Source organism: Canis lupus, chromosome 5 (assembly GCF_048164855.1).
Source record: "Canis lupus baileyi chromosome 5, mCanLup2.hap1, whole genome shotgun sequence".
NCBI lineage: Eukaryota > Metazoa > Chordata > Mammalia > Carnivora > Canidae > Canis > Canis lupus.
The window spans coordinates 75,607,513-75,620,754 of record NC_132842.1 but is presented as its reverse complement, the minus strand read 5'-3'; the positions used below and the strand labels follow the sequence as shown (position 1 = coordinate 75,620,754).

Here is a 13,242-nt window from a genome sequence, read left to right as displayed (position 1 = left end):
ATATTTATGTTCTGCAATTGTCCTTTTCACATATTATGTGGTAGAAGTCCTTCCATATCAAAATAGAGATCTTCCTTATTTTTAAAAAATACTGCTTAATGTTCGATTATATGGATTATTATTTAACTATTTTCCTATTGATAGTCATCTGGACGGTCTCAATTTTTTTCATTGTGACAAACAGTACTGCCAGTGACTGTCCTTGTGCTAGATTCCAAATAGGTCAGAAGGTTTTTGTTTCTCAAAAGTGTATGCCAGTTTATATTCCCACCAATGTGAAAGTATTCATTTCCCCACATTTCTGCCCCGGCAAGGGTGTGTGTGTGTGTGTGTGTGTGTGTGTGTGTGTGAAAATTTTGCTATAGTCTCACAGGCAAAAAAAGGGTGTTTTGATTTTTAAAATTAATTTAAAACTAATTGGATGGCCTCTAGTACAATTAAGTACTAATTTTTTTGGAGAGCTCTTCAAATACCTTCTTAGAGATAACCAGCATTACCACAGCTGGGATATTAGAAAAGAATAGTGCTAAGACAAGGAGCTACTTTCTCATGGCTTGCTGCTGCCTTCTAGTGGTTACTCTTAGGATTTTCTTTATCTTAATCAGATTGCTTCGTGGTTTGTCTTCAAAACTTCATTATGTTTATTGAATGATGCTCTTTAGTACCTCTCAGCACCTCTGTTTCTCTTTGTTTTGTTGGCCTTCCTCCTGTTGTTAAGTAAAAATGGAATCAAAGTAATTCTCCATTCTTTTTTGCAACAATATACCCTTTATTCTGAGATCCTTTTTTAAAATTATTTATTTATTTTTTATTGGAGTTCAATTTGCCAACATATAGCGTATCACCCAGTGCTCATCCCGTCAAGTGCCCCCCTCAGTGCCCATCACCCAGTCACCCCAACCCCGCCCACCTCCTCTTCCACCACCCCTTGTTGGTTTCCCAGAGTTAGGTGTCTCTCATATTCTGTCTCCCTCACTGATATTTTCACTCATTTTCTCTTCTTTCCCCTTTATTCCCTTTCACTATTTTTTATATTCTCCAAATGAATGAGACCATATAATGTTTGTCCTCTGATTGATTTATTTCACTCACCATAATACCCTCCAGTTCCATCCACGTCGAAGCAAATTATTCTGAGATTCTTAATGAAAAATCACTTACATTCTAGTGGGGTACAGCAGTGCACCTTCATTGCAGGTGTCTTACTAGGTCCAAAATTATAGAAAGAATAGTAATTCTAATGTTTCTCCAGGTTCTTAATTTTAGTCTGTGTATTACATCTGGGATTATAAACATTATGCTTCAAACCTTGTAAATTTAGAATATTTTATTTTTCTGTTAGATACATTTGAAAGATAATTCAGGGAAAGGGTGAATTTAGAGCAGTTCGAAGATCATAAATTTGCCCGGACTTGCCAATACCTCTTGAGTGCCATTTGAGACTTTGCTTCAGTGTTTGAATTCAAGTAGTATTATCTTCTGTAGAGGCCATACTGTTCATTGTAATCTGATCAAAGAAAAAATCCTTATGTCTAATGTGTATTTATTTATTCTGTGTTCACTGATTTTGATAGGCGGTATATTGAATCTTTAATTTGGTGCTTTTACAGTCCTGAGATTCTGTTGTCCTTTCGTTCTCACCACCCCTAACCCCATTTAAGTACAACCATGAAAAGTTTTCCAACACGCCTTGGACTCCTTACTAACCTAGAAGCTGTTTTTCATAATTCATTCTCTTGTTAATTTATAAATTTAATATTTCATGACTACATGCATGATCAATAACTTGTATGTAATGAGTGAAGGGTTATATTTATTGCTTTTGTGTTTTTTATCTTTTATTTTTAAATGCCTTGATTTTTTATCTTTTATTTTTAAATGCCTTGATTCCTTGACATTCCACAGTTGCAATTGAACTCATCTCCTCAAGTTTATTTTACTGGGTTCCCGTGTCCTCCTGCTTAATTCTTTTCCCTAAGAAACTAGCTTGATTGTGGCTATGGCTAGAGTGACCTTTTATTAAGAAAATAGATAGTTCTTTGATCTTGTCATCTGTCACTTGACATACATACATTCCAATTTCTTTGATATTTATGTATGTATTATGTATTATATTATGTAAGTAAAAATTTTACCAATTCTTCTTTACATTTTAAAATGGCTCTTAGGGGCACCTGGGTGGCTCAGCGGTTGAGCGTCTGTCTTTGGCTCAGGTCGTGATCTTAGAACTCAGGGATTGAATCCCGCTTCTCCCTCTGCCTATGTCTTTGCCTCTCTCTCTGTCTCTTGTGAATAAATAAATAAATAAATCTTTAAAAAAATGGTGCTTATGTTCTATAGCAATATGCAGTTCCTACCTCGTTTTCACCTTCCCACAAAGATATAATAAATATCTCCATTCATCTGACTTTAAAAATATCTAGTCTACATTTTTACCTGATTTCATTTTGAATCTTTTCTATACATTTAAGAACCTCTAAACTTTTACATTTAATTATTGACCTTTCTCAGTCTGGGGCAGATGTTGATCAGATGTCTAATTTGTGCTTGGGTATAATGCTATGAAATTTAGGGGATATACAGAGGAAGAAAAAGATACAGACTTTATCTTCAAAGAAAATATAGTGCAGTTGGGGAAGCAAGAATGATGCATTGATTTAATAACAAGAATTAGAAGGAAGAGGTTCATGATTTAGTAGACTATTAGTTTAATATAAACCAGCCCTGAGTTTAAAATTTTAACAGCTCTAAAAATCTAACAGTGCTCATATTAGAAGACTGAGCATAACTAATACTTTTTTCTTTTTTTTTTTTTTAAAGAGAGAGAGAATCTTAAGCAGGTTCCATGCCCAGCATGGAGCCCAAGAAGAGGAGCCCATATTTTAATGTAAAAATACATTAAAATATGTATTTAAAGATACATATTTTTAAAATATATTAAAAACTACAAGGTATTCAGCTATCAGACACTGACTTTAGCTATAATATAGATATTCAAAGGTAAAAGAACAATGTGGAAAATTTTAAATAAGAACTGGACATTATGAAAAACCAGATGGAAGTTCTAGAATTTAAAATTTTATCTGAAATTATGAATTCAGTATATGAATTGAACAGATTAGTGATGAAGAATTAATGAACTGGAAGATAGGTCAGAAGGAAATAGCAAATGGAAGCACAGAGACAAAAGGACCAAAACAACAACAACAACAACAACAACACAAAAACCCAAAAATACCAGAGAAAAGAGTAAGCCTTGTGGAGCACAGTGAAAAGACTTTGACCGTATATATAGGTAGAATCCCAGAAGCAGAGGGAAATGGAGTCAAAGGTATAGTTAGAAGTAATTGCCAAGAATTTTCCAAAACTGATGAAAGATAACAAGCCGTGGAGTCCAACATTACACAACCCAAGCAGGACAAATATAAAGAGAACTATACCTGTGTGTACCATAGGCACCTGCTGAAAACCAGATAGAGTCTTACAAGTGGCAGAGAGAAGGCTCTTCAAGATAAAAGCAGTGAGAGTGAGCATTGATTCTCAACAGAAGCAGTAGAGTCCAGAAGACAATCTTACGGGATCTTCGGAGAAAGACCTAATTTACTTTCTTTTAAAAGAAAGTAAATTAGAATTCTATAAGTAATGAAATACTCTCCAAAAGCAAAAGCAACCACCTCCAAACAATTTTTTTGTTTTTGCCTCAAGATATGACATTTATACTTACTGCCCTGGATTTATACTTACTAAACCAGTCAGCTTTTTCTTACTACCTTTTTTTGTGAACCTCTAAAATTCACCATTCGGTTTACAATTCCAAGTAATCATAACACATTTTACATTCTCTAAGATATCAGTCAGGTCTCTTTTCTTTGATGTTCAGAATAAGGCAGATTCTCTACTCCTTCATTTCAGTATCTTAAAAATGGGATATTATCTAATCTTCCTCTGTCTCATGGCTGTTCTGAGAATTAATTCTACTATATATTCACCAAGTGTTTCAGCTGAAAAATGCTATAAGAATGTAATAAAGACATTATTTATGAGTTCTAAAAAGTGAAGGTGAAGTAGACATATTTATTTATTTTTAAAGATTTTATTTATTTATGCACGAGGGACATAGAGAGAGGCAGAGACATGGGCAGAAAGAGAAGCAGACTCCACGCAGGGAGCCTGATGTAGGACTCAATACCAGGACTCCAGGATCACGCCCTGAGCCGAAGGCAGGTAATCAAACACTGAGGCACCCAGGCATCCCGAGATAGATGTTTTTAAATGAACAGAAACTGAATACTTATCTCAGTAGACTCCCACTAAAATACTTAACATAGTTCTTCAGGCAGAAGGAAAATGATTTCAGATGAGCACCAAGAGGTGCAAGAAGGAAGGAAAGCAAAAAGTAGTATAAATATGTTACAAAGTATAAATGATACTGTCTATTTAAAACAGTAATGCCTTGTGGAATTTAAAATATGTCAAATTAATATACATGACCATAGTAGCTTATAGGACAGGAGAGAAGTTAGTGGTGGTAGTATCCTGAGGCCCTCAGGATAACTGTGAAGTTATCCTGGAAGGGGGTGAAAGTTACAAGTAAACTTTAATAAGTCTGGGGAACAAAGACTAGTAAAAGACTGTTTAATAACACACTAATAGAAGGAGAAATGAATAATAATTTTAAAAAACTTAATCCAAAGAAGCATGAAAGAAGAACACAGAATAAGTAGAAATCAAAATGTATGATGACAGATTTAAGTCAAAGTTTGTAGTAATTATATTCAATGTAAATGACTTAAGTACTCCAAATCGAAGACATCATTTGCCAGCTGGCTCAAAAATATGTTCCTTCTGTACAAGAGTGAATACACATATATATGTAAAACATACACCCGTATCCAGGAAAGGTGAAAGTGAAGTAGTGTAAATACTAACCAAGAAGTTGGCAAAGCTGCACTGATACTGGGCAAAAGAGACTTTAAGGAGAGAAGCACCACTAGAGATAATGAAACACGTTTCAAACTGATTTAAAAGGTTTTTTTTTTTTTTTTTGATTTAAAAGGTTAATCTACCTGAAAGATAAGATGATTTAAATTTGTGTTACTAAATACCTAGCCTGAAAATATGTAAGCCCAATTGACAGAACTAAAAGAGCGAGAAACTAATCCACAGTTTGGTGGGAGATTTGAATTCACTCCTTTAGTAAGTGTTAGAATTAGCCAGAAGGAAAAAATCCAAGAGTCTAGCAGAATGAACAACACAACGAACACCTATGGTCCCACTGATATGTACACAGAACACTGTACCCGATAACTGCAGAATATTACATCTGTTTTTCAGATGCACGTAGAACACTGTCAAAATTGACCATAAAGCTGGCCATAAAGCAAATCTGAAAATTTTTCCAAAAAATACAAATTGTAATCATAAAGAATATTTTTTTCTGACCACAAAGAAAAGAAGCCAGAGATCAGTGGCAAAAGCACAGCTAGAAAATTTCTGTATCTTTGAAAACTTAGCAGGATGTTTCTAGGAACCCATGTGCTGAAGAAAAATAAAATTATGAAAAGACAGCAGGTCTGAATTTATGAGATATGGCTAACACTGTGCTTAGAGGGAAATTTAGAAAAACAGATTGGAAATCGGAAAGTCTCCACTTTGAGGGTTTAGATAGAAAAAGATCAGCAAATTAAACTCAATAAGGTGGAAGAAAGGAAATACTAATGAACAGATTTCCTTGAAATAAGAAACATAGAGGATCAGCAGAGCTAAAAGTTCTTCAAAAAGTCTAATAAATAATAAAAATTGATAAATTCTTGACAAGAAAAATCCAGAAAAGTGAGAAAGGCAGCAGTAACCAATATTAGGAATAACAGGAGATTGCTACAGATCTTACATTGAAGTGATTCTTAGAGGATATTATGAAAATTTTTATGTTTATAAATTTGAAAACAATTAAATTTACAGTAAGTATAGTGTAACAAAATTACTATAGGAGGCATTAAAACGTGAATAGTCTTATATCTCTAATTGGAAACCGTTTCATAAAAGAAATTCCAGATCCAAATAGCTCCACTGATGCACTCTTCTAAGCATTTGGGGATGAAGTAATATCACTGTTGCACATACTCTTCCAGGGAACAGAAGAGAGGAAGATACTTCCCAGCTTTTTGAGATCAACCTTGACTCTCAGACCACACAAGAACATCAAAAGAAAGACCATTACAGGCCAGTCTCTCCTGAACTAGACGCAAAAGTCTAAAATAAAATATACCTACTCCAGCAAGATGACAAATGGTGTTACACACAACCAAATGGGGTTTAACTCAGGAACAGAAGATTATTTCAACATTAAAATATCTGTATAAATTAATAGAATAAAGGAGAAAAATATCATTTCAGTAGAAGCAGAAAAAGTACTTGATAAAATTTGATACTTATGGTAAAATGATTTTTTTTTTTGTCTTAACAAAGGAAATATAGCAGAGGACTGCCTTAATTTGGCAGAGAATCTACAAGAAAAAGCTCTAGCAAATACCGTACATAATAGGGAACTACCAGAAGGTTTCCTTTGAGACCAGGAACTAGGAGGTGTGGTATTCACCATCACCACTTCTTTTTTTTTTTTTAATCTTTTTTTTTTTTTAATTTTTATTTATTTATGATAGTCACAGAGAGAGAGAGAGAGAGAGAGAGGCAGAGACATAGGCAGAGGGAGAAGCAGGCTCCATGCACCGGGAGCCTGATGTGGGATTCGATCCCGGATCTCCAGGATTGCACCCTGGGCCAAAGGCAGGCGCCAAACCGCTGCGCCACCCAGGGATCCCCGTCACCACTTCTGTTCAGCATTGTAGCGGAGGTCTTGGCCGATACAGTAGGCAAGAAAAAGAAATAAAAGATACGAGAATTGTAAAGGAAGGAACAAATTTGTCATTATTTTTAAGCAATAGAATTGTGTACATAGAAAATCCAAAAGAATCTACAGATAAACTGTAAGAATAAAAAAATTAATTAGTGGGGTTATTGGATGTGAGGCCATTATAAGAATCAGTTGTATTTTTGCACGCTAGCAACATGACTTCAGTGTTCATTTATGTTCTCAGGATTTATAAACATACTGCTCTGACCCAGACTGACCAGACACTGTAGCCCAACTGCATTGGGATGCCACTACTCAAATGACTCACAGACACCTCAGAGTCAGCATATACTGAACTCGTGTCTGCATTCCCTGAACCTGCTTCTTTAGGCAGTAAATGTTTCAGCAAATGCTACCAGCATTGCCCTGGGAATCGTTTGCTGACCGTTTCTCTGTGCTACTCCCGCTCCCCAAAATGTAAATGCAAACTGCATTGTTCAAGAGTGAATTTAACGATGCTTAGAGTAAGAGTTAGCATGTAGTAGAAGCTCACATCTGTATTTTGCTGAAAACATCTATCCTTTTTCCATATTGTTTTGTTTCCGAGTTCTGTTGGATTTTATGTCCTAAGTTACCTCTAAAGTCCACTTACTTCTTTTTATGCCTATAGCCCCTTATCTAGCTGAGACTGCCATCTGTTGTCTGGACTGTTGGAGGGGACCGAAGGAGAGTGGATGGGAGTATTTTGGAAGAAGAGGTTTTGGTTAGGACATATTTATGTTGCTGGTGAAATATCTAATATGTAGCATATAAAACTTTTGTCTTTTTCTCCAGTGGAACCAAATTGATTCAAACTTATAACTGTATTGATGGTCACCTAAATATAGCTTTCTTTTCTGGCCAACCACTGTAGTCATCAGTGTGAGCTTGTTCATTCTGGGAGTGGGGGATGAAGGTGGGCCTGGAAAGTAAGGGGTAAGAAGAAAGGATGATGGAAGCCCTGTCTGTTGTTATTCCACATTCCTCTCCAACGACATTCCAAGTATTCAGGCTAGCTTTGTCCCACTTGTGTCTGAAATAGAACAATCATGGCATCTTATTTTATTTGGCTAAAGAGCCTCCTGATTGACTTTTGTAAATTGGATTCTCTAATCTGACCTCTGTGTTTTCCATGTTATTATAAAATAATGCTATCCTTGGCTTCTTGTGTATAAGACAGTTTAAAAACCTCAGGCTTTCTGCTTGGATTGTCTGTATTGGAGTATCTTAACATGTTTCTTGGTGATAAATCCAAGTATTCCTGGGGAAACAGAATTAAAATTCAGGGCAAGAATCTCTCTCTTGGCAAGATTTTCTTTCCTGGATTTGAATTAATAGGTTTGCCTTTTCTTACTCATGTTTCTAGTTTAAACATCAACTGTGTTGGGCCATAGTGTGTTCGTTAATAGGGCATTTAGTTATTGAGTTTTTACAGATTCCAGTTTCTGAAATGGTCATGCTCATTTCTGTATTTACCTGAACAAATGTACTCATTTGTCTCACTCCTCACCCTGTGTAAATAAGCTCCTGGAGAGCAGGAACCTTGTCTTTCTTGTTCCACAGTGCTACATGTCAGAGTAAGCATTTGATAAAATAGTTATTGACTGAAAGAGTAATGCTTCTACTTAGGGCTTGGGTGGTTTTCCTTCTTACAGTATCCTCTTTCTTTCAGCATTGGAGAGGGGTCTCTTGAAAACCCTACAGAAACTGGATGAATATCTGAATTCTCCCCTCCCTGATGAAATTGATGAGAATAGCATGGAGGACATTAAGTTTTCTACACGTAAATTTCTGGATGGCAATGAAATGACATTAGCTGATTGCAACCTGCTTCCCAAACTGCATATTGTCAAGGTAGGTCTGTAAGATGTGGTGTCACATTGCCATTAGACTGGGTATTCTCAGTTTACTACGATAGCACTTTTCTTTGTGTATAAATTTTTTTTTGATCTCCTGATACATGGCTAGCAACCCTGAATGGTATAACTTAATGCTATTTAGGCAACAGTTGGAATTCCCTAGAGTTATTAATTAAATGGAAAAGTATGTCTTAAAATTGAGGCATATGGGAAAGAATTTTTTTTCCTGTGGCTGTCTAAAAATTCAAAAGTGTAGCAGTAACTTTGAATTGGAGTTTGCTGTGCTCACTTACATTGTCAAATTCTGTTCTGTGATCACCTGGTTATTTCTATACAAGGCAAAGAAAATATTTACTGAACATTTATTGTGTAAGACACTGTGCTAAATAGAATACTAGTAAACACTAGTTGTGAGGTAAAGCTCAAGACCAAGGAAAACAGAGCTCTAAAACCGTGTGTGTGCTTTAAAGTATTTACCTGGGGATGACACATGGCTGTCTCTCTGGGTCACCAGGGCAGGCTTTTGCAATCCCTGTCACATTACTGAAGTTCTGATGTACTTTGTAGTCCTTGTCATTATTTAAAACTCTAGTTAGAATGAAGGTAACTTCCTTTCAAATAGAAGCCGTTCTCAGAGAGTCACAGAATTAGTATGCCCTAAAATCAGAGATAAGTCTGGTTTACAAGTCACGGAAAATAAATGTTAACTTTTGATCTCTTTGTATTTCAGGTGGTGGCCAAAAAATACCGCAACTTTGATATTCCAAAAGGAATGACTGGCATCTGGAGATACTTAACTAATGCTTATAGTAGGGATGAGTTTACCAATACCTGTCCCAGTGATAAGGAGGTTGAAATAGCGTATAGTGATGTAGCCAAAAGACTTACCAAGTAAAATATCACTTATGAGAGAGATGTCTTTGCATCTTCCCCTAAAAATATGCTTTTCCTAACAGACTGCTCCTGTTCCTATAAAGTAGAAATTTTATTTTGCATGAACGTGCAGTTATTCAAGATTAGGGTAAAGGATAGACAAGGTATAGTAGCTATCTTTAAATATACACTCCTAAACAGTATTATGTTAAAATTCTTTACCCTGCCTCCCTCCCCTGCCCCATACCCTCCTCTCCTCTGATTCGGAGACACTCCGCCGCACTCTTCACTTGAGAGGCAGATTGGCATCCCTCCGGAGCCCTCACCATCATGTCTGTTCACTGTGTACAGATGGCAGGCAGAACTTCTGGGGTGCAGTGTTTAATTGTTAAAATAGTACCCACGACCAGTCAGCCCCAAACTAGTGCACAATGCATGGTACAAGGAATATTTATGTATTTTGGGAATTATATAATATTTACTAAGAGTATATGAAAGGATTGCTACTGTATCAGAATACTGTGTTTCTATTCAGTCTGTCCTGGGTATGTTACCACCAATGAAGAGAGCCTTCTACAGAAAGTCACTACAGATTTTGCTGTTTTACTTTGTACATGGATTTTTACTTTTGCCTAAAAGCATTTATCCTTCATACCAGTTATAACATCTGACACTATGTAGAAGCTACAAGTTTAGAGAAAGGGATGATATTCTCCAGATCTTCCTCAAGTATTTTATCTATATGAGAAAAACCAGTGGGCACCTGCTACTCTCTAAATATGTTGGTTTTTTTTGTATGTATTTTGCTCAGTGCCATTCATTTGAAACTTTAATTGCTTTCCTCTTTTATTTTAAAAAGCTTTTTAGGTCAGCATAGACCCTGCTGTCTGTAGATCTTTTGAGTAACACTACATGAACTGACATTTTGTTGATTTAGCTATAGCAGTACAATGACTAGTAATGTAAAAATTAACACAAAAATTAACCTAAGGAATGTAGAGTGGGTTTGTCAAAATGTCAAGCAGAATTTTGTTTCTGAAGCCTATTTAATAAATTACGGATAATGTAAAGAAGGCATTATCCATTCTATATTAAAAAGATAAAACACATTACAGCTTTCCCATTCTACCCCTGTTGACTGTTAAACTTTGGGTAGAGGATGATTCACTCCTTTTGGACTAAATTATAGTTCTTATGGTGAGTAAGTATTTACTGCAGTTTTGCCTAATCTCCATCATTGTACTTCCTTTGCTTAAATTTTTCTAAAGCCACATTGAGGAACAGCACTCTGTATTTTCTTTTTAATTGAAGCCCTAACCCAGGAATGATTTGTGCTCTAACAAGGGAGGATGAACTTGGTAAAAATAAAACAAAGTTTGCTATGTATTTATTCATTTTTTTAAAAAAATGTGCTTTCTAAGTCCTGCTCCAAAGACTGGTTGTGACTGTAATGCATTTTTGGTAATTTTTTATATGTAACTTGTTTAAGGAGTGCTATTTCTCATATGCTGTTTTTGGAAATTTAAGTATATTATTGCTGTAAAATGGCAATGTTTTTCCCCCCTTTGGTGTGTTAACATTTATTCATCACTGGCATTATGGAAGCGGCCTAATTTTTATAAGCATATACTACATTTTTTAATCAGTAATTAGCTTGGTATAGAAAGATAAGCTCCACATTGTATCCATTTGGCTCAGGGAGGCTTCTTTGCCTTGCCTTTCTTAGAACTCTTTATTGCTGATCAAAAGTTCGGGCACTTCCCTTTTTGTAATTAAATATTGGATAATGATTTAATCTGGTTCCAAGAAAAGCACTTAGATTATCACTGAGAAATTCTATAGCAGTAGCTGTAGAATTTCAGTGGGTGAAAATGTCATGTGTGTGCCTGGATATAGGCAGCCATCACCACTTCTCACCTCCTTTCAGAGTAGTAGTAACTTGGCATTCAGGTGATACTGAACCTCTCCTCATGACTCAAAGTATGAACAAGATTCAAGAGAAAGGAGATCTATTCTTTCAAGTGAGTAGTGGACTAAGTGGTGCACAATAGAGGGGCTAATGAGGACAGAGATACATTCCTCAAAATAGAGGGATGGAAACCACATTCTGAAATTCAATTGTGAAGTATTTTCACTTTGGATATTTATTCTTTTGTCTTTTTAAAAATTTATCTCATGACTGTACTTGGCTATCTCTCTGGATGTCCAAGGAAGAGAGGTCTGTCTATTATGATTTTGATGTAGAAAGACAACTACTTTATCAGGGAAGTTAGTTAAGTGAAATTGAGATTGGCAAATGGACAAAAGGTAGTAAAAAGAAGGATCCCAGAACATGATTTTTTCTCCCATCTTATACTTGTGGAAAGATCATAGCTTAAAATCTTGGGAGATTTTAGGGCATGAAAGTTTTCGTGGGAATTCATGTAGTGTATGAACTGATATAACGCAGATCATCTGATATTCTACAACTACTAAATCATTTCCCCCTTTACTTAACCCTTCTGTTCCACTTCAACAAGATTAGAGTCTGAATGGAAACTCACTAATTTCCAAGGAATTCTGAGAAATTTTTGTGTTGAACAGTTGGAAAGCTCTTTACTATTTCAGTTGATATAACTTCCTTTAAAAAAAATTTAGATGCAGATTTTCTATACCCTTTTGCTGTCTTTTATTAGGATCATTGACTTTTGTGGTGAAAATCGTGTAAGATTTGATTTCTTGATAACTTGGCTTACACAATTTATCTTTAAACTCTTGAGCAATTTGTGTACAATTAAGAGATTTCTGACCTTTTATTCTTACACTAAGTTGATCAACTTTAGAATTTAGACATCTTTAACATCTGTTGAGTTTTGAATCTCTCCAGAATTATGTAGATAGCTTTTATTTCTGTACATTTAAAATATCCATTTAGAAAATATCTACAAGGTAAAAAATGAGAAGAAATAGCAATGTATTTTTTCATGAACATTTTGATACACATTTCATCAAGTTTTTTGATTAACCATTTTCTTACACTGGTTATAATCAGTATTTGATTCAGAGAGGGAAGCATTCATTATTGATATACAAAATATACGGGCTTTTAAAATTCCATCCTTTATAAATGATCAAGATTGGGGCTATCAAAATTATATTTTTATCATGGAAAAAATTTCAACTCCCTAAGTCCTAATGTTGAACAGAATTGGAATATTTTCTTTAGAATTACTTGAAAAGACAAATGAAAGCTTATTATAGAATGCTTGTATTTTCTTTTCTCTCTCTAGAACCAGTATATTGCTGGCAGCTATTGTATTAAAAAAATAAAGTATATTTTCACTATCATAAAAGGTTCTTTTTTCCCCTCTCATGAAAATAAATAACAGCCTGGGTAAAAGTGTTTTACTTGAGACTACTTTTTTCCATGAGTGGGTGATTCAACACATTTAATAGATTAAAGGGGAAAAATGATATGATTATCTCAGTAAGTGCATAAAATAATTTAATAAAAACTTTCATGATTCTCATTCTTAGCAAAGTAGTGCCAGAGGCAAAAAATTTTTTAACCCAATAAAGCTATCTGCCAAGAACCTACAGCAAACTTCATATATAAATATGAAACAGAAGCCCCCCCCC

At 35.1% G+C, this 13,242-nt stretch overlaps 1 protein-coding gene across 1 annotated transcript in view; it reads left to right on the top strand.

Moving 5' to 3' along the window:
• The window catches only part of CLIC4 (chloride intracellular channel 4), a 70,507-nt gene extending 57,504 nt beyond the window's left edge, over positions 1-13,003 (top strand). Inside the window, exons 5-6 of the mRNA XM_072827764.1 lie at positions 8,565-8,746; positions 9,482-13,003. Of these exons, the coding sequence (XP_072683865.1) occupies positions 8,565-8,746; positions 9,482-9,646 (347 nt within the window). The 3' untranslated portion in view covers positions 9,647-13,003. The remainder of the gene's footprint in view (positions 1-8,564; positions 8,747-9,481) is intronic.
• Positions 13,004-13,242: the final 239 nt, after the last annotated feature.